Raw genomic sequence first — 20,515 nt, 5'->3', positions numbered from 1 at the left:
CCCCTGAGGGCCGCCTCCCCTTAGTCACTGCTGTCCAGATGCTTGTATGCCCTTCCTCTCTGGGCCAGCTTTCTCCAATCTGGTATCCTCTAGATGTGTTGGGCCAGAATTCCTTAACTGGGGCACGCTGGGACTCATAGTCCAACACATCTGGAGGGCACCAAATTGGGGAAGGCTGCTCTGTGTAGTATTTGGACCTGGACCAGGGAGGAGGTAAGTAGGAGCAAGACTTTTTCAGGGTGAGCTCAACAGACCTTTTCAGAGTGAGCCAAAGGGCAAAAAAATCAAGGCTGCTGTTCCTTTTCTTTATTCCCCAGGGCACTTGCGTGCCCCATGGAGGATGTGCAGGTTGAGCTACAATACTCCTCCCCCTTCTGTTTTTAGAACATTGTAATATTTTAATCACAACTTTTTAAAGTATGCTGCTACACTTACATTTTATTTTATTTTTTGCTTTGTTTTGTTTTGGTTAAATTTATAATTAAAAATGTTTTTTTAAAAAAACAACAAGAAATAGCAAAAAGGAGCAGCAGGGGTCAGTGGTAGGAGCCCTGCAAGTATGTGGGCCTTGGCAGCTGCTCAAGGATGTTGAGCTCTGATGCTGCCAGTGATCAAGAGACAGAATGGAAGAGAAGAGTACATCACAACGTACTGGAGAGATGATGGTGAATTCTGGTGGAACTGGTCTCTTGTGGAGCGAACAAATCATGAGCACGTCTCCTGGCTTCACACCTTCTGTGTGCCAGGAATTTGGCCTTTGAACCCATTTGAATTTGACACTTCTGCAATGCTATGCTATCTAGCACCCAAACATTAAGAAAAAAAGAAACAAAAAACTGAAAGACAAGATGCTAAGCAGCAATTTCTCAATTCTTTAATTACATATGGTCACGTGAACTGAAATGCACTGAGGATTTTACATCAGCAGAACATCATTTTTAAAAGGGTTAACAATGGTACTTAATACGATCTCGTACATCATTACTAGGGTGTATCACAACAGATTTCTATGAAAGGGAAGGAATAGCAGTGTCATCAACATAAAGGAGTGGAGGCAATTTCTTTCTAACAGCAGATGGCAAATAGAACATCATCCCTGAGGTCTGGTTGTAATTTCATTTATATAAAAAGTTAAACAGGAAAAAGAGACAAGATCGATTCGTGCTTAACTTCCCTGAGTTACAGAGTCCTGCTACAGTGGTCTGTAGAATGCAAAGTCTTTATTATTCTCAAGAGCCCATGATCCCGGTTGGTTCTAGAAAGTTTCTCCCATGTCATTTCCATGACATGTGTGTCAAACCCTTCTAAAGCAGATGTGTGCAACTTGTGGCCCTCCAGATGTTTTGGCCTACACCTCCCCTCATTGCCAGTGAAGAGAGGAGTTGTAGGCCAAAACATCTGCAGAGCCACAAGTTGCCCGTGACTGCTTTAAAGCCACAATGCAATTCTTCCTAACATTAACATCTTTGTATATATGGTGTGCAAACAAAAGACAATGATCCATAACTTCAATCTGAATACAGGAAAGTAATTGTAAAAGCAGATATTTGGCATATAATTTTGTGTAGACACCAATTAGGCTGATTTATCTACAGTTAGAATAACACCTTTCTTATAAATAGGTACCACTCAATTTCTACCTCAAAGGAATGGAGTCAATGGGATCCTTTTTTTAAACTTTGGCAATGACTGATACCTACTACCAATCTAAACTGTTCTTAAACTACCTAGACAGAGCGATATCCCGGGGATCACCTTGGGATCGTCTCTGTGCATTCACATGATGCACAGGGGATCCCGGGAGCAGGGAGGGATGATCCCTCCCTTTCCCCGGGATATCGTCCTACACTTCTAGCCTGCTTTTTCCGTGGCCTTGGGATGATCCCAAGACCGTGGAACGTGTGGGTGGGTGTCACAGTTTGTCCTGGCTCCTCGCAAGTAACCACGAGGAGTGGGGCACAGGGCTTCTCACATTATTATTTTTTTTAAAAAAACCTCATCATTTGCGCACAAGCGCCCCACCCCCTTTAAAAAACAAAAAAAAAGTCAGCCGCAATGTCGCATGCCACGTGTAAATCAGGCTGACGATCTCGCAATCATAAAATCACGAGATCGCCTCCCTTTGACCCCCTCGTCTAGCTGAGGCCTGGGTGAAAGATTGAGATAAGAAAAGCTAGTTTAGATCAGACCTTCCCAACCTGATGGCCTCCAGATGGCTTGGACAACTCCAATCGTTTGGACAATTCTTGACCATTCACTAAAATCAGATTAATAGTTTCTTGTAATAGCAAAGAAGTGCTGTTCCAAAGCCCCATTTGATATTTTTGCTAGCCAAAACTATTCTACAATGGCAATCAGTATTAACACATTTCCCCCCTGAAATCACAAGTTCCTTAGGTTTATTTCTGTAAACCGCCCAGAGAGCCCTGGCTATGGGAGCGGTATATAAGTGTAATAAATAAAAATAAATAAATTATCTGCATACTCCAGGCGAAGCCTCTGATGCCAGGACTTTATTTAACTTAGTAAGCTTTTGTATTCCCTCATCAATCCAATAAGATCTTTAACTGGAAGTTCAGAGTTATCTCCTTTAATCTGTTTAGCTGTGCTTTTCTTAGCTTCATGGCACTCCTGATGAGACTAAGTAACACCATTAGAATGTGTCCTTCTATGGGAATTAGGTGGAACTACTAGAGATGCTTTAAGATTATCACCTAAGATACTCGTTGATAGAATCTCAACATTCAAGAGATTCTCATACCTGTGCAAAAGCAATAGGCCAGGGTTGATCCTTAATACTCTGCTTGAGTAGCATATCATTTAAGACAACTAGTACTTGCTAATTAAATTTCAATAACATGTAGCATAGTTTTTCTTTCCAGTTAGAAAAATAATCCCAATTCTAATTGGTTGATAGTCCCTGAAACCAAAAGAAAAGGAGCCCTTGGGGGGAAAGCACATTCACTGGTACACAATGGAACACAATGCAGTCCACTACACTCACTTCTCAAGCAAAAATAGGTATCAAATCACCATATATATTGTTAGAAATGCTTCTATTTAATGATTTAGAGCAGAGGTGCAGAACCTCAGTCCTGGGGTCCCAATCCAGCTTTCTGGGGTTCTCCAAATGGCCATGTCCCCATCCCCTTTTTTCTTACTACCGATCATTTGATGATTTCAATTGTTTTGTGCATTTTCTCCCCATATTCTAAGATTGACATGCCTCTCCTAAGTTTTAATGATTAGCAGTAAGAGCTTAAAGCTGAAATATGCTGGCAATTTTTTTTGATGTTTTGGCCCTTTTCTTTTTGCTTTGGACCAATCTTTTTGCCTTTGGCCCCACCTACCATTAGAATGTGGCCCCAAGAGAACCTCCGAACTGGAATTTGGCCCTTGGGCTGAAAGAGGTTCTACAGTCCCGATTTAGATGCCAAATTTGAACAGGCTATTTTTCAGTTGCAATCCGGCAGGACTGTTATCGCTTCTTGAGTTGCAGATGCAATAGTGGCAGCAGTGGTGTGTGTGTGTGTGTGTGTGTGTGTGTGTGTGTGTGTGTGTGTGTGTGTGAAATAAGACCCAGTCTACATATGCAGCTTGATGAGCAGGTAGAACCTTGAGATGGATTCTATGAGATTTATAATCTAACTCGATAACAGAGCAGAGTTTACGGATTCTATCACTTTGTGACTACAAGTGTGGGATGCTGTTTGAATGCTGTCTGCATGGGGTTTTTTTGTTTTTGTTTTAAAACCCTGTATTTAAAAACAATTTCACAAAATATGTGTAAAAAACAGTACACACACACACCCATTAACATAGTCTGGTCATACAAAATTCTATGTTTGATCAGATTTTTTAAAAATATCACAGTTGAAAGAAACTACTCTGCAATAGTGGGACATTTTAAAACTGCTAGAATTGGGCCTATCACAATATTAGGTTCAGGACTGAAGGGGAAATGTATTTCATGGTTACTCTGTTAGACTGGATATGAAATATTATTAAGAGGTAAGACGTAGTCAGCCAGAAGCTTTCTACTCTAATGGAAATTCAAGAATCCAGGAGTTCCTCTCCATATATAACACAAGAGCCAAGAGGCTACTTCAGTTTGTTGACCCTATCACATGATTCGATCACATTACTCAACACCACAGCTCACCAGGAGGTGATCAAGGCAAGTGAGAAAGCAAGAACCATAGAATGATTAATGAATGGATACAAATATATTGCCTGTGAAACAAAAAACTTAAATCCGCTGCAGCTGGAATAATTGAACACTGAAATGTTTTTCCTCAGAAATACCACAAATAACACAGCACACAGCGACCTATTTTACTATGATAGCTTGTTGGAAGTGTCAACGTTCAGAGCTCCACTTTTACCTTGCCCTCTGTGTCTATTGCTGCAGCAGGGAAGAATCATTACCACCTGTGAGGAGGGGCTTGGGGTGGATAAGGGCCTCTATTCCTCACGAGCTGGATGGAGGAAGGACTCTTCATCATAGCCGGGCAACCACTCTGATCTGCCCTGTCATTTTGTACCACACAATCCAGTGTGGTCACTTTGTATCTAAGGCAGAAAGTGCCATGGGCAATGGACCCCTGGTGCTACTTTCAGGTACACTACTTTTATAGTGGGAACAAAATGGAGTGTCAGGTATAGTAATATTTAGCACTAGACGGGGCATTTTGTGTAGCTGCACCGTTTGTAGCACTCCCTCTCTAGAGAAGTTAGGTTAGCTCCCTCTTTACTGTCCTTCAGACGGCTGGTGAAGATGACCTTGTTCTGCCAAGCTCTAATTGTTAATGCCACACAATCTGACAATATTGGTGCTCTCTGGTTTTACTGTAATGTGTTTTTCTCTTGTTTGCCTTCAGTGCAGTTTCACGAATTTTGTTCCTTTTCATTACTCTTATTTGTCCATCGCCTCGAGTGTCCATTGAGTGGAGGAGCTATCCCAAAGTATAGTAAATAAATAAATAACATCAGTGTATAAATAGCATTTTCTGTGTTCAAAGTGCTCCACATATCTTGTCATAGTGCTCCTTAAAATTGCCCAGCTTTGCAGACCTCGTGTGTAGAATGGAAGGTGAGAATTGAGGCTGCATAAATGGCAGCTAGCGGGTTGTAACTGAGGTTTAACCTGACAGTCTCCTGGATCATGAATGGCAGATTTTCACAACTATGGCAAAATAGTAAAACCTGGCCAATAGGTCCATTAGTAATATAAGACGTAAGGACTTCCTCATAGCAGCTTGCCACCTGTCTTTCCCCAGGATAGGGGGCTCTAGAGCCAATCATTCAGAAAGAGAAGCAAGAAGACAACAAACAATTCTACTGAAGGAGGTAAGGTTGTTTTTTTTTACTGTGAATATAGGAAGGAGGGCAGAATAATTTTGGCAGTATCAATATCCTATGTCTGGTCTCACCAGTTCTAGTGTGAATGGCCACGAATAGAAACTACGAGGAGGGGATTTGCCTTGCAGAAAAGTGGGTAAGAGGATAGGGGGAAATTGATCCTCCATTTCCTCCTCCCCCCAAAACTACAATAGCTCAAGGAAGATACATGTGTACTTAGCACAAGCCACCAGAGATGGCCAGGAAGCAAAGGGTGGCACACAGTCTCAGACCTTGGATAGCTATTGGCTGAATACCAAAGCCATATAACAAATCCCCCCTCCAACCCTGCTCTCTCCCTCTTCATCTCCCTCTCTCTCATACACAGTGGAAGTTCAGATGTAGAATTCTTGATTAGTTTTCCCCCCACCAGTTGTTCTGCTGTCATCGAAAGAAAAAACTGTTCCTCTTGGCAAACACTTGATCTCAAAGTGGGCTGCTGAAGGAGAAGCTGAAGGGGATGTAGAAGAGCTGGAAGACCAATCAAAAGGAAAAGGAAGGGAGCTGGAAGAAAACTCAAAGGGGTTGCACTTGGCTGAAGACGATCTTCCCCTAGAGACAGCCTGCTTGAATCTATTGATGCTGTGCTCTTGTGTTGGCCACTTTCTCCTTGCTTCCATCCCATTACTGAAACCGTCAGGAACGGAATAAGCAGAGACTACAGATAGATCAGAGTAAGCAAGTTTCATCCCTGTGTCTACATCAGTCTCCTGAACTCCCTCCAAGTCATCAATGTTCACTCTGATTCTGGTCCGGTGCCCAGAAGAGAAAGTGCTTAATGAATTTGGCTCACTAAAATGAAAAGATTCAAGGACTAGGGAAGAGCTTGTTGTGGGCAAACAAGCAAGGGACTTGCTTCGCTGAAATGAACCTGAATTGGTAGAGGCACTGCTGGATCTTCTGGGAAAGCGTTTTCGGTTATAGGTTCTCAGGTCCTGGTGTGAAACACCCAGGCACGGGTTGGTGTGGTGATATACAATTGAATCAACTGGCTTCAGTGGATCACTGTCTTTGTTAAGTGTTAACTTGTTGCTGTCGGGAACAAAACTTGGCAGTTGTGCACCAGGAAAGCTCCTTGATGGCGACGACCAGCACAACTTGGTCTGCTTAGCACTCTTCTTATACCGGGCCTGCTGCAGAGAAGAGGGATGAAACTGTCAGATGCCACATTAACATATATATGCTGACAGGGCCGGCTCTACCATTAGCCAGGCTGATGACAGGACCCACCTCTTCTTTTTACTGTGCACGGCCATGGCTGGCCTCACCCTGCCTGCTAGGCCAGCTGGCTGCTCCCTCACTTACTCAGCCAGCCACCCCAGCTGGCTGCTCGCTCCAGTCTGCCCAGCCCCTGCTCCTGCCTCGTACCCCAGCCGCGGGATTCCTGTAAACTATCGTGAGAGGCCGGCCAACCTCTTGCGATCGTTCGTCCAGCTTCTTGCATGAGCCTGCAGCTTTGGCATAAGGCAGGAGCAGCAGCCAGGTGAGTAGGTGCTGGTGACCACAGCAAGACATGGGCAGCAGCAGGGGCAAGATACCTTAGGATGGGCCTATATACTGAATTTCTGCTACATGGAAATTGCCACTGAATGCATTAATCAGTAACAGAGAAAGATGCACATCCAAATGCGTAAGCAATCATTCCTGGGGGGGCGGGGGGGAGAATGCTATTGCACTCACAATTCAAAGGGAGTAAATAGGATTGGCATAAGTGGCATCAGGCGCATGACTGAAAGCAGGGTGACGGAGCAGCATCCAAATGTGATACGCCTATATGGCTAAGGAGAAGAACTGCCTGCTCCCATATGAATCCACGTGTTTGTTAAATTTTCCTTGCAGGCCTGCATTCAAGGCTCCCACCTTCAGAGATTAGACGTATGTTGACCAGGGATAGGATCCTCTCAGTAGTGGTTCCTTGATCGCAGAATATTCTCCCCGGGGGACTTCTGCCTGGGACTTTATTTGCTTCATGGTACCAGGAGAAGAATTTTACTGTCTCAGGTTTTCATGGGTAATATTTTATTGTGGGGTTGTTTTGTTCTTGGCCACCGCTTACTGCTGTTTACGTTGTTTTCAATGCTGCACTTCTTGTAAATGGGATTGTTTTAATTTTTGTTTAGCAACTTCCACCTAGGAAGTTATTTGACTGAAAAGGGGTTTAGAAAAAGGGTTAAATAAAATAAAAACAAGGCTGCGATCCTATATGCATTTCCTTGGGAGTAAGCCCCATTGAAAACAATGGAACTTACTTCTGAGTATTCGTGTATTGGTTTGCACCTTAAATCTCTTTTTTAAGGATGCAACTTAAAAGAATAAATTTGAATTTTGCTAGAATTTTGCTAAGGGCTCAGGCTGGGAAGGGCTGGTTAACTCTCACCTTAACTGGTACAATAGGGACATTTCCAGACATCATAGGCCTGGGGGTGGGGAGTCTTTTTCTGTCAGAGGGCCAGAGGAACTCTTGGGGGCCACATTCCAGTGGTGGGTGGAGGCCAAGGGATGGAGCCAAGGCAAAAATATCAAACACGCCAGCATAGTGCTGCTTAAAGCTCTTACTGACAGCAAATAAGCCTTAGGAGAGACAGGTCAACCTTTCAGCATGGGGGGAAAACCTGCACAAAAGCTGAGAAACCACCACCAATGGAGGGTGGGTGGGTGTAGAGGAAAGGGGGTGGAGCCAGGGAAAGAGTCATGGCCTTCTGGGGATTCCAGGAGAGCCGGATTGGGACCACAAGAGGGCCAGAGGTTCGTCACCTCTGCTGTAGGCTCCTGCCACTTTTTTTGATTTCACTTGTCTAGCTGGAGAGTTTTGGACCAGGAGTAGGGGGAGACCACACGGCACATAGCAAGCTGTGAAAAGTGGCTTCCACAGTCTACTCCCCCTCCTTTTATCCTCTCCATGCTCTGCTTCCGAGCACAGAGAAGGAGCTGGCACAGCGAGAACTGCACCAGTTATGAGGGGGCAGGGACTGTGGTTTATCGGAACTGAGGTCAGAGCCCTGGCTCCAAACTTGGTTCCCAGAAACTGAAAAAATCCTATGGTCCTCTAGACAGTGTCTAGCGGCCATAGGATTGCACCCTTAAACTCTTTTATTTTATTTCTATGTAACTATTTATTAATCCAATTTGTACTTAATAATTTTACTTATATACATGTAAAATTTGCTCTTTAAATACATAATAATATGAAGAAGGTACGGAGCAGGCAGGGACAAAGTGTTTTGCTGTTTGCATTTTTTGGGGGAGGGGAAAGGATCTAACAACAGGAGGACAATGAACATCATGAGCCCTAGAATAAGATGTGTCCAATATCAGTGGGAATTAACTCCAAGTGGATCTGTTTAAAATTAGGGTATTATTAATACTTAGGTATATTGGGAATGCACCTTTAAAGATAGAGTAATCGTCTAGCTTTTGAAGTTAGTAGGTGGACATTCTTATCTTTATATTATTCTGCTTCTATGATTTTAACTCACAGATTAAATTAAACTGCCATTCTTACCTGGGAGTAAGTCTCCTTGAAATTAAAGGGGCTTACTTCTGAGTAGACATCTATTACATTGCCCTGTAGAACCAGAACTTATTTTCAACAAGAGAGTAATGCTAATAATATACAAAGCTTCTAAGTTTTTTCTTTTCTTTTTTAATGGTGTTCTGGAAATTCTTAGTTTGTGAATTGATCTGGTAGGTAACTCTTGATTTCCCTGTTTTAAGAACTACCCTCTCTGTGAAGAAAGTCTTCCAGCTGATTTAAAGGAAAAACCACTATTGCCTTCTCTTTGTCTTTTATATGTTTGGTTAGTGCTGATAAGAGAACTGCTTGTTTTCTGTGTAGCCGGTCAGAAACAAAGAGCATTAATGACACTGCTAGACTGCCTCAGCTGTTTGAGAGGACAAAAGTGCCATGTACAAACTGATACACTTATTATCCATGAGGTTACAAAGGACCTCTTCTGTTTTAAACTGAGCTGCACAGTTACCAGCTTTTGTACCCTTTTCTTTTGATTGTACTATTGCTTGGACTTGCACAGTCTAACTGCACCATTCTTCAAGGGTAAGCATGACCCAGGGGTGGGATAATAAGACTGAAATTTTGCCCCAATTTACAGGAGTTTCACACAATTCCCACAAACTGCACATAAGCCTTGGAATAAAATTATGCCACCCTATTACTACACATAGCTGGCATGGCCTCAGCTGCTTCCTTAATCGTTTCGATTCCCTGACTATACTAAAGAAATGACCTATTGAAAAGTGTAGCTGTGTATTAGAACTTGTATGAAAGTTGTAACTTGCATGAAAATTACTTGCAGTTTTATAATTACTTGTGTATTATATAACATGTAATGAAAGTTACTTGCAGTTATAATTTACCAGCAAAAGAGCAGTGATATTTTAGATGTTCTATTTCCAGCGTTCTCTTTCGAGATTGGCATGGTTTACACATTCCAACCCATGGTTAGTGTTACGTGTAAACCAGGACACAGAAATGTGGTGGGTGTATTTTTGGCCATGCCCCTTTTCCCTTCAGCTCCACCCACCACTGGAATGCAGCCCCCAAGAATGTCTCCAAAATGGAATGGTATGGGTTATTGAATTGCCAGTTCTGTTGCGGGCCCAGCTCCAGTGACATTAAAAGCAGCCTGGGACACAGAAATGTGGTAGGTGGAGCTTTTCCCACCAATATCTCCATATTAGGAAAAGCTTCCTCAGCCAAATTTCTTCATTAAAAGCAGAGCATCTCCCGATTCCCGGTCCCATACCAAATCCAGCTCATCTGGGGTCCTAATCTGGTCCTCTGAAGTTCCCTTTTCCTCAACCACCAGTCATTTGGTGGTTTCTGGCTTTTGTGCCGTTTCTAAAGGGCTGAAATGCCTCTCCTAAGGCTTAGTAATTGACAATAAGGGCTTTATGGTAGAATAGGTTTGTCATTTTGGCCCCGCCCATTTTGCCTTCAGCCCCGCCCACCACTGGAATGCAGCCCCCGAGAACGTTTCCAAAATGGAATGTGGCCCTCAGTCTGAAAGAGGTTCCCCACCCCTGAAGCAAATCACACACAGAGGATCATGCTACATGTCCTGATAACGCATTCTGATTGTTTTGGTCTCGTGCAAAATCACTTAAAACACACATTCTGCATTTCTGATTTGCCAGATGGAAATTGAGAGACGTTAACAAGTACCTGCAAAAGGATCTTATTCCCGTCAGGGTCTTCAGTTTGCCATCTGCCTTCGCTGATCGGGCTGCAGGGATTGGGCAAGTGCGGTACCAGCTGCCCGACATCTTTCACTCGGAACTCCAGCACAGCCGACTCGGTGGGGCTTGGGGCTTGGCCTCTTGGGAGCCTCTTCAAAGAGAACTGAATATCAATGTCCACATTGGAATAGACAGGAAACACACAGAAGTCTGCCTTCGCCTGACAAACTCGCCTTCTCAGAATTAACTCGTAGATCTTCAAAGTGTTAGCAAAGTTCTCGTTCCTGCAGTAGATGGTGAAGCGTATTATTTCCTTCCCATAATGCACTGGCCGGATGGCCCACAATGGAGTACCCTGCGCCAAGGTGAAGAAGTCCTGGCTGCCTGGCATGTAAGGGAGGAAATTGCCCTGCACTTGCTCGGTGTGGTGGTAACACCAGGGCGGCCTCTGAAAGGACTCGTGGAGCTGCAGGATTGGCGCTTCGTCACAGTCTTCTTGCAGAAAGAGAATGACAACAAGGGCTGGCTGAGATGCTACAGCCTTGTTACGCTTCCTAGGCTTCCTTGGTACCCGCCTTTCCGAAACCCGGAAGAGCTGCAGATCTGGATGGATCCATGCCAGCAGGTTATCAATAGCTTGCTGGAGAGCACCAGATTCTCCTGGGTCTGCAATTATGTGTACGCTGACGAGAAAAGGATCATGTACATCCTCCACAGACAATTCACCTTGAACGGAGAAGGAAAAAACAGCAGTTTTTAAAAATGTTATTTCAGTTATTTTGCAATGATACTCTGGTTTAGGGAGAAATTTAACATTAAGCAAAATAAATAAATCTGAAATTTGTACCAAGCCATAATTGCCATACGTTTGGATCTGAAATAGAGAGTTCAAGCAGTGTCTGCCATCATAAACGTCTATAGACTAGATTAGAGAAGCTGTATATTTCAAACCTGTGTTGAGTTGTTTCTGGCCCACAAGGCTGCCATGGTTGAAGTATGTCAGGTTCTACAGTGTTATGGTGCCCAAGGGATCATGGAGTGAATAGTTGTTTCTTAGCTATATTTGAATCCAAATTATATAGCCAATACGTATTGGAAAGACTGGAAGAATGGGGCGATTCCAACGATCTTTACTGAGGAACTGGAAAGTTTGAGGAAAGGAGGGGGTAAAAGTACAATTGATGGGTGTTTTATAGAAATATGCCATGGATTCCAAGAAACACCTTTATGTGGTCTCAATATATTTAACAGCTGCCTTTGATAGGATCAGCGGCGACAATTCAGTCCTAATTGGGTGTCTAAACCTCACACAATTGCTAAGGCATGAATGAGGAAGTGGGACTGTACTTGCTGGCTCTTATGCCCTCCTTCATCTACTGGGGGCGCTGAAGGTCTAAAGTCAGAAGCCTGCTACATGCATGTTCTAAACGGTGCTGGCAGTACCGGCTCCAGGTTTTGGAGGGCCCTTGGACAAGACACCCTCAGTGGCCCCCCTCCCACAGTGAGTCTATCTTCTCACCAACACTGTCACCAGCTGCTATTGCTCCTCATCCTTTTTCTCATCATTGCTACCTCTGGCTTGCTTGACAGGCAGAGAGCCAAGAGAGCAAGTAGGCAGTGGCTTCTCCTCCTCCTTCTCACCACCACAACTGTCTGGGCCAGAGTGAGAAGCAGGTGAACAAGCAGGTTGCAATGGGAAAGAAGAGGAGCAACTCCAGGGGGCTGTCAGTGGACCCCTCCTGACCTGTGGGCCCTCAGCAGGTGCCCGATCACGTCTACCCTTGATGCAATCCCTGGGTGAAGGGTTCTAAATGGCGCTGCAAGTCTACATGCAATACAGCAGGCTCCCCACTTCAGACCTTCTGCCCAAATGCATGGAGGGACGTAATAAAAAGGGACGGAGCCACTGAGCACAGCCCTGCTCTCCCTGTCCTTTGATGGCTCTCATTGTCCCCAGCCAGCATGGGGGTGTTGACAAAGCTGTATCCCTATGTTCTCTCTCTAAAGGTGTAATCTCGATTGGGGGGGAAAGCCCAATTCAGCAGAGGTGGACTAGATTGTTAATATATAGGTTGAATAAGAAGGGACCCAAAAGGGTTCCCTTTCTTGTTCTTTTTGGAGTGGGAATTGACCCTGAGAACTGCCCATCCACCCTTCCCAGAACTCTCATGAAAGTACCCATATGGAGCCACCTGTCAAAAGTATTTTTTAATTATTTATTTATTTTATTGCATTTGTATACTGCCCCATAGCCGAAGTTCTCGGGGCAGTTCACATAAGATAAAAACACTTAAAAACAACATTTTCCTCTGCTGCTTCCAGACTGTGAAATGGCCTGCCGGAGGAGATTCGTCAACTTAACAGTCTTTTAGCATTTAAGAAAGCTATAGAGACTGATCTCTTCCGGCAGGCCTATCCAGTGGAATTTTAGGATGCTTTTAGGAAGTTTTAACAATATATATTGTGTTTTGATTAATATTTTATGTATTTTATACTTGTTGTTGTTCCCCATCTCGATCAGGATGGAGAGGCAGGTTAGAAATAATAATAATAATAATAACAACAACAACAACAACAACAACAATTGTTATTCAAAAATTAAAAACCACAAAACATGCAAAATGCACATACATTTAAAACCACTATAACAATGATGGGCCAAAAAACAGGCCCAGGCTCATCACGTATTGCTAAGTGCCTGGGAGAACAGAAAAGTCTTGACCAGTAAAACGATGCCCATTATAATATTTCTACTCCACAGCTTCAGCCACGAGCTAGTCGTATTTCTCAGGAGGCCTATGTGGGCTCTCTCGTGTGTTGTGATGCCGAGATGTGTGCGTGGAGGGCGTGTCCCCATCACTGCGACTTCACCGGCTCCCCCTGTGTGAGGGTGGAATGTGGGTGTCATTTCTGGCACAGTCCCTGACTGATGTGCACTGGTGGAGTTTTCAGGGATGCCTGTTATTTTTGCATGGGATTTGTATTTTCTACTTGTGTGTTTTTCCCCCTCCCAGTCTGAGTATGCGTTGGATATGGCGGCCGTTCTGACAGCACACTGCCATGAGTATGGGATTGCTCTGTTAGGCAAAATGAAAGGCTTCCGTGCAACTGAAAGCAGCATTCCTTTTAGTTTCTCTTTAGACAAAAGGAACGGGAGACCTAGGGCTGCTGCTTCTCATGCTAGTTCAGTTCAATCTGACCTCTGGCAAACTGTCACCAAAGCAAAGAAAAGATCGTCCCATATTTGCATCAGGCTTCTTGGACCAACAGTTAATCCTGCAGAAAATGGCACAGCCCTGAAATGCCTTTTTTCAAAACAAACAGTGTAGTTCCTACTGTTTCCACTCAACTACCTAGCGCCTATACTTGTTTAACAAAAGCAGTTCTTTAAAAAAAAAAAAGAAGAAGAAGAAAAAGAAAAAAAGAAAGAAAAATTAGCGAAGCCCGAGAAATCCAAAGCATAGCTTCACACAGGAGGTTTCTCTTCCACAGAAATCATTGCCGTGCAGGAGACAATATAGCAATGAGACAACTGTACAAGCTTTCACAGGCGAGGGTTGGGAATTACTTCGGGTGCCAAAGTGCCATGCAAATCCCAAGCCAACCTCATCTGTTTCTTAGAAACCTTTAGCAGGAGCATGGTTCAAAGCTTTCTTCTTTGCCTTCGTTAGCAATATCTATTGCGGGGGTGGGGAAGCTCTTTCATCCCAAGGGCCGAATTCATCCAGAAGCTCTCGGGGGCTGCATTCCAGTGGTGGGCAAAAGGGGCACTGCTAAAAATTCAAAATTACCGCAACTACTGGCATAGATACCCTGTTCAGATGACACATTAAGCCATGGTGGTTGAGCATTTTGAGCTAAACATTATGGCTGAGCATGTCGTGTGAACCATGACTTAGTGTGTCATGTGAACTGTTCCTAACCGTTGGTAGCTACATAACCAGGGTTTAAACACGCTTACTAAAAGGGTTAGCTGCTTAACCATAGCTTAGTGTGTTGAATGAAGAGGCCCTTAGTAGTGCAAAGCCCTTGCTGTTAGTATCTAAGCCATAGAAGAGGCATTTCTATCTTTTAGAATGGGGAAGAAACTGCACGAAAACAGAAAACCACCAAATGGTTGGTGGTTGGGGAAAAGCAGATGGGGCCTGAGCAATGCCACTTGGGCAACCCCAGAAGGCTGGACTGGGACTCCAGGAGGGCTGGAATTGGCCTTTGGTTCCCCACCCCTGATCTATTAGAAACTAAGCCGGAGACCTCAGAAGCTCTCTGGTTTTGAACTACAAGCCTTATTCAGTCATTTATAACACAATGGCCATCTAGGCTTATAGCTGTCTCCATTCTTCAGCAAAATCGGGGAGCCAACTCTCTTAAATAGGTGATACAATGCAGAATTCCACATCCAAATGCCAGAATGCTGGAACAGGTAAACCAGACTTAAAAATCCACCCTCTTTTACACAAAGATCACGCTGGAGATTGACAGAAAATACACATCAATGTGGGTGGGCAATGAGATTCCTGCTTGCCACTTCAAATCAATCAATAGCCTGCCACAAACAGATGACAAGATACTTCTGCCTTTGGTATGAAACATAAATGTGTCACTTCAGTCAGTACAATTTAAAGAGCTTGCAGTGATTAGTCATTGCCTTTGCCGCTTTGCAAATTTATCTCACAATTGAGCTGACGTGTTGAAAGCTCAGGCTGACAAACTGGAGAAAACACAACCCTCTAAATTTGGCATGCACATTGGAGCTAAACTGGAAGCCAACTTCATCTGACACAGTGGATCTAGCGGCCTCACTTGCTGCATGTAGGTCAGTAGTAAAGCCTCAAGTTAGATTGTCCTTTTGTGTTTGACTCCTGGAACTGTAACCACTTTGACATGTGTCACAACCATTTAAAGACAGAAATCAAGAAGGAGAAACTCAGAAACCCACTGTACAAAGAACAATGAAAGCACCCCTGAAATAGGAATGAACAAATATATTTGAGCAGCAGACTAAATTTTCAGATATCTATACATGCTAAAGCACAACCTCTTTCTCACAGTACAAAAATACACTGAGAAGATAATTTTCAGAAAATAGTAAATAAATAAGCATAAAAGGCAGGAGCCACACCAAGCAAGATATAGTGGTATATGGTATGTGTCAATGGGCCACAACAGTTGTCAGTGCACTTCAATACTACTATAAAGCAGTAGTGTGGCTCCTGCCTTTTATAGAACAAGTTTTATATACCACGTTCATACCATTTTCATAGTGGAATATCTGCTTGGTGTAGATGAGCCCTCAATCAACATTTGACAGAAGCCACATCTTCACTCAAGCTGAGCCTGCATTTAATACCAGCAGAGTCCAGGGTTGCAAAAACTAGCCTGCACCCCGTGATATTCTGAGACAAGGGGGAGGCACTACATCCTTTGCCGTTAATATTTTCTCCTCCCTTTCCTGCAGCGTATCTTCCGGCACACTAGGATTTTAATGGGCTCCCCATTTCCAGCTGTTCCCTAACTTGCCCTTGCCCTCCAGTCACAATCTTTCTTGGTCCCCTGAGGTATGCAATACCTTTCAGCAACTTTCCCATACTGCTGCCTTTCAGATGTTTTGGGCCTCAGCTCGCCATCAGACCCAGCCAGCACAGTTAATGGCTTTTTTGGTGGCTGCTCCTAAGCTTTGGAATTCCTTGCCAAGGGAGGCTAGATTGGCTTCCTTCCTGTTCTTCTCCTATAGGCAGGCAAATACATTTTTACTCAAGCAGACCTTTGGCATATAAGTTGATCTGTTGAGCTGATTTTATTCTTTTTATTATTGCATTTTTATTTGTGTTTTTAAAGTACTTTTTGTTATTTTGTTATTTTTTAATTTATTATGACATTTATATCCCGCCTTTTATTTTCCAAGGAAACCAAGGTGGCGTACATAATCCTACTCCTACTCTCCATTTTATCCTCGCAACAACCTTGTGAGGTGGGTTGGGTTGAGAGTGTGTGTCTGGCCCAAAGTCACCCAGTGGGTTTCCATGGCTGAGTGAGGACTAGATCCCGGATCTCCTGACTCCCAGTCCAACACTTTAGCCACTACACCACACTGGCTCTCTTTTTTGTTATGAGTATTTTAATTACGTTACTTTAAATGTTGACTTTTATCGTTGTTAGCCGACTTGAGTGCCATTTCCTGTTAGAAAGGTGAGGTCTATAATAAATAAATAAATGTTCAGAAAGCCTGGGAGTTGGAGTCCAAAACTTCTGGAGGGCAGTAAATCAGGGAAGGCTGCCTTAGAGCACAAGAAAGTAAAGACTCTCACTTGGAAGTGGCTAGAAAATTCCTGCACCCCTTCCCTCTCCCCCCCCCCTTCATATTTCCTCCTTGAAAATACCCCTACCCAAAGTTCCTTCCAGGCATCTGAAGTATCATTAGACAGACAGTAACAGAAAAACAAAGTTATACTCACTGCTAGAAGATGACACACAGCTGTATTCTGACCTGCAGTATAGAAAACATAAATGCATCAGGGTTGCTCTTTGTAAGTGTTTGCTAAACAATGAGGATTCAGTTATGTTATTATAGTAAGAGTGCCAGACCAACACTGGGGAGACTCAGGTTCAAGACTTCACTCAGCCATGAAGCTTATCGAGTGACCATCTCAGCCTAATTTACTGCACAGGATTGTGGTGAAGATAAAATGGGTGGGAGAACCACAGGTACCACCTAGCATTTCTCAGTGGAAAGTTGGAATATAAATGTAATAAATACATACATATGTACAAGAAAACGAATACAAGTGAAAGCAACGAAGACCCAAAGGCACAGTATTATCCATGCTGAAGCAAGGTCCTTAACTTGCTTGAGAAGTTGGGTGGAGACACCCTTTTGAACTGCCTGTATGAGAGGAACCCAATTTATAAACTCATAATCAAATTGTGTGTACATCACAAATATCTGTATTATTATTATTATTATTATTATTATTATTTATTTATATAGCACCATCAATGTACATGGTGCTGTACAGAGTAAAAAAGTAAATAGCAAGACCCTGCCGCATAGGCTTACAATCTAATAAAATCATAGTAAAACAATAAGGAGGGGAAGAGAATGCAAACAGGCACAGGGTAGGGTAAGCAGGCACAGGGTAGGGTAAAACTAACAGTATACTGAATCTGCCTGCATATTTTAAGCCTTACTTTGCCCTCATCCTGTAGATGCATTTTGCTGTACAAACATGATTTATTTATTTATTTAAGGATTTTTATTCAGCCAAAAAAGGCTCTCACGGCGGCTTACAAAAGTATTTCTTGACAGTCCCTGCCCACAGGCTTACAATCTAAAAGACATGGCACAAAAGGAAAGGGGATTGGGAGGGAGGAGGAGGAGGAGGGGGAAAAGGAAAGCAAATTCAGGCACTACAATCTTAGTGATTTGACTCCTACCTGCTGCAGTAACAAGCAGCTTTGGACTATAAGGCTGTCAGGCTCTGAATTCAAAATGAAAATTGTTATCCAATTTACATACAACTGAATGCACAGGAGTCTGCATCCTACATGCGCACACACACAACCACTAGAACAAGCTATACGATTCAGTGCAATCTGAGATTCAATACAATCATGTGTTTGTGCAATCTGTCTGCTACAAAAACAAAAATGGGTAAGCAGATCAAATGGGTAGGTATGCACACTTGTTCACACAACACATTTGACACGTAGAGGTCAAGATGTATTAGCGCAGCTGAGACACAATATGGGATGGCACCAAAATTCTGAGGCACTCAAATTCTCACAGGCGTGCACAAGTGGAGTGCCCAGGCACACCCTAATGTCTCAAGCAACAAGCACCAAATTGAAGGGGCCTTTGAAAAGGGATCCAGAGGGGGGATCCAGAAGGAGTGAGAAGAGTCCTCTGGCTGCCCTCTGACTGCTCCGCTGCCCCCCCCCCCAAAGCACACCCTTACTCCCGGGCAGCAGTAGCAAAAAGGAATCACTTGCTGGCCACATTTCAAAGAGGCCAGGAGGAGGGACCCTGAAGGCTAATATCACCTCATAAGCCCCTCCTCCAGCCAGTGTCACCAAAAAGCCCCACCAGTGCTGGGGTTTGAGCAGTGTCTCCTCATTCCCAACTCCTCACCTGCAACAGCCTTCTGCGCTCAGGCAAGCCAAACGCAGAGGAGGGCCTTAGTGTCTACAGTGTTTAATAAATAAAGGAATAAAAATAATGTCATTTACAATTGAGTATTCAATAAATGTTCACCTTTAAAAAAAAATTAAATTCCCTGGGTGCGCACCCTAATGAAATGTGCTGTACACGACTATGCAAATTCTACTGTATTTTCAAATGTTGAGTGCATGTATTTGCGTGGAACTCGGCAATTCTGATTGCCAGCTGACTGTATATGCACCTCCCCGGGTTCTGCAAGTTCCGTAGCTTGTGGGAGATGGAAGCCACAGAAGGGAATATACTGTGAAGGGCTGATATATTCCATTCTGTTCTGGAGGGCCCCTGCAACCCTTAGGAACAGCATCTGGGGGCTGGGGAGAGCTTAAGTGGGAAGGCCTGTGTGTTTACCCAAAATCAGGGATCCTCTCTTGAGTGAATGGAAGCACTGTCTGCAAAGGCAAACTCACCACTGGATACATCCCGCTCTTCTTTGAAAACACTGTACATATTTTAGAAGGACAGACATAATAATGCATCTATATATACATCTGTTAGGTTTACATTCAAGTATTATTATATTTGTAGACGTGTCCCCGAAGAAGAACGCACCTGTAAACTCAAAGAACTGTTGTTCCCTGCCTCGATCCAAGTGGAGAGGCGGGTAAGAAATAAATTATTATTATTTTGTTCAATCACTGATTTTATTTTATTTCCATTTCGCCCACCACTAGGGTGACCATATGAAAAGGAGGACAGGGCTCCTGTATCTTTAACAGTTGTATTGAAAAGGAAATTTCAGGTGTCATTTGTAGATATGGGAAACCTGGTGAAATTTCTTCTTCATCACAGCAGTTAAAGCTGCAGGTGCCCTGCCCTCTTTTAAATCTGATCACTCTAGTATAGCTCATGCACCTTTAACTGTTGTGATAAAGGAGGAATTTCACCAGGTTCTCCATATATACAAATGATACCTGCTAAAATTCCCTTTTCTATGCAACTGTTAAAGATACAGGAGCCCTGTCCTCCTTTTCATATGGTCACCCTGCCCACCACCCCACTACTCTTCACTTTTCCAGAGCCTTACGAACACGCCTAGTCCTCCATCACACTTCATATAAACCTTCACTTTTAAGACCAAAGGACAAGTTGCATACAAAAGCGTACAACAGCAGCCCACCACACGCCCTTTTGGGTGGGGGGGAATTGGGGTGGGGAGATGAAAAGCCGCGTAAGGAGAGAAGAGCGAGGGGAGCGCGACCATCACCCCGCTCCAACTCGCCCCTGCCGTCGTCCGTACACGCGTGTTTGCTCGGTTTATGTTTTTCAAAGGTTGCCTTTAAGCCCCTGACCGTGGCACCACGCCCAGACTGAAGCGGATCCAGGTCTCGGCTAGCAGCGGAGTCCCCAAAGGCGCCGATCCGTAAGAGAGAACGGTCAGAACTCTTTGCGGAGCGGATGGGGTGGCGGGAGGAAGCCCCACGCGGCGCTCTCCCCGCCGGCCTGGCAGGACACTCACCCGCCCGTCTCGGCTCCGGAATCCGCGCCTTGCTCTTGGCCGCCGCCGCTGCGCCCCTTCCGCTGCATGGCGCTGCTGCCGCCGCGGTCGCTCCCACTGCCAGGGACGGATCAGGAGGATGGAGGCGAGAAAGAACTGGGCGGGATTACCCCGCCCCTGGACGGGAGGCCCTTCCGCCTGCCTGCTGTAGATGGAGATGTGCTTGGCCCACCTTCAGCCTCCCGACGCCTTTTCCAAAAGAGTGC

General features: G+C 44.1%; 1 protein-coding gene across 1 annotated transcript; it reads right to left on the bottom strand.

Annotated features, from left to right (window-relative positions):
• Positions 1-5,611: 5,611 nt before the first annotated feature.
• Positions 5,612-20,338, bottom strand: FAM124A (family with sequence similarity 124 member A). The gene is made up of 4 exons (XM_063125489.1): positions 20,271-20,338; positions 17,052-17,083; positions 10,583-11,322; positions 5,612-6,533 (listed from the first exon to the last, which is right to left on the bottom strand). The coding sequence occupies exons 1-4, from the start codon at positions 20,336-20,338 to the stop codon at positions 5,736-5,738; spliced, it is 1,638 nt and encodes a 545-aa protein (XP_062981559.1). The 3' UTR covers positions 5,612-5,735.
• Between the last annotated feature and the right edge of the window lie 177 nt (positions 20,339-20,515).

Source organism: Elgaria multicarinata, chromosome 4 (genome assembly GCF_023053635.1).
Source record: "Elgaria multicarinata webbii isolate HBS135686 ecotype San Diego chromosome 4, rElgMul1.1.pri, whole genome shotgun sequence".
Taxonomy (NCBI): domain Eukaryota; kingdom Metazoa; phylum Chordata; class Lepidosauria; order Squamata; family Anguidae; genus Elgaria; species Elgaria multicarinata.
This window is presented reverse-complemented; position numbering and strand designations above follow the sequence as displayed.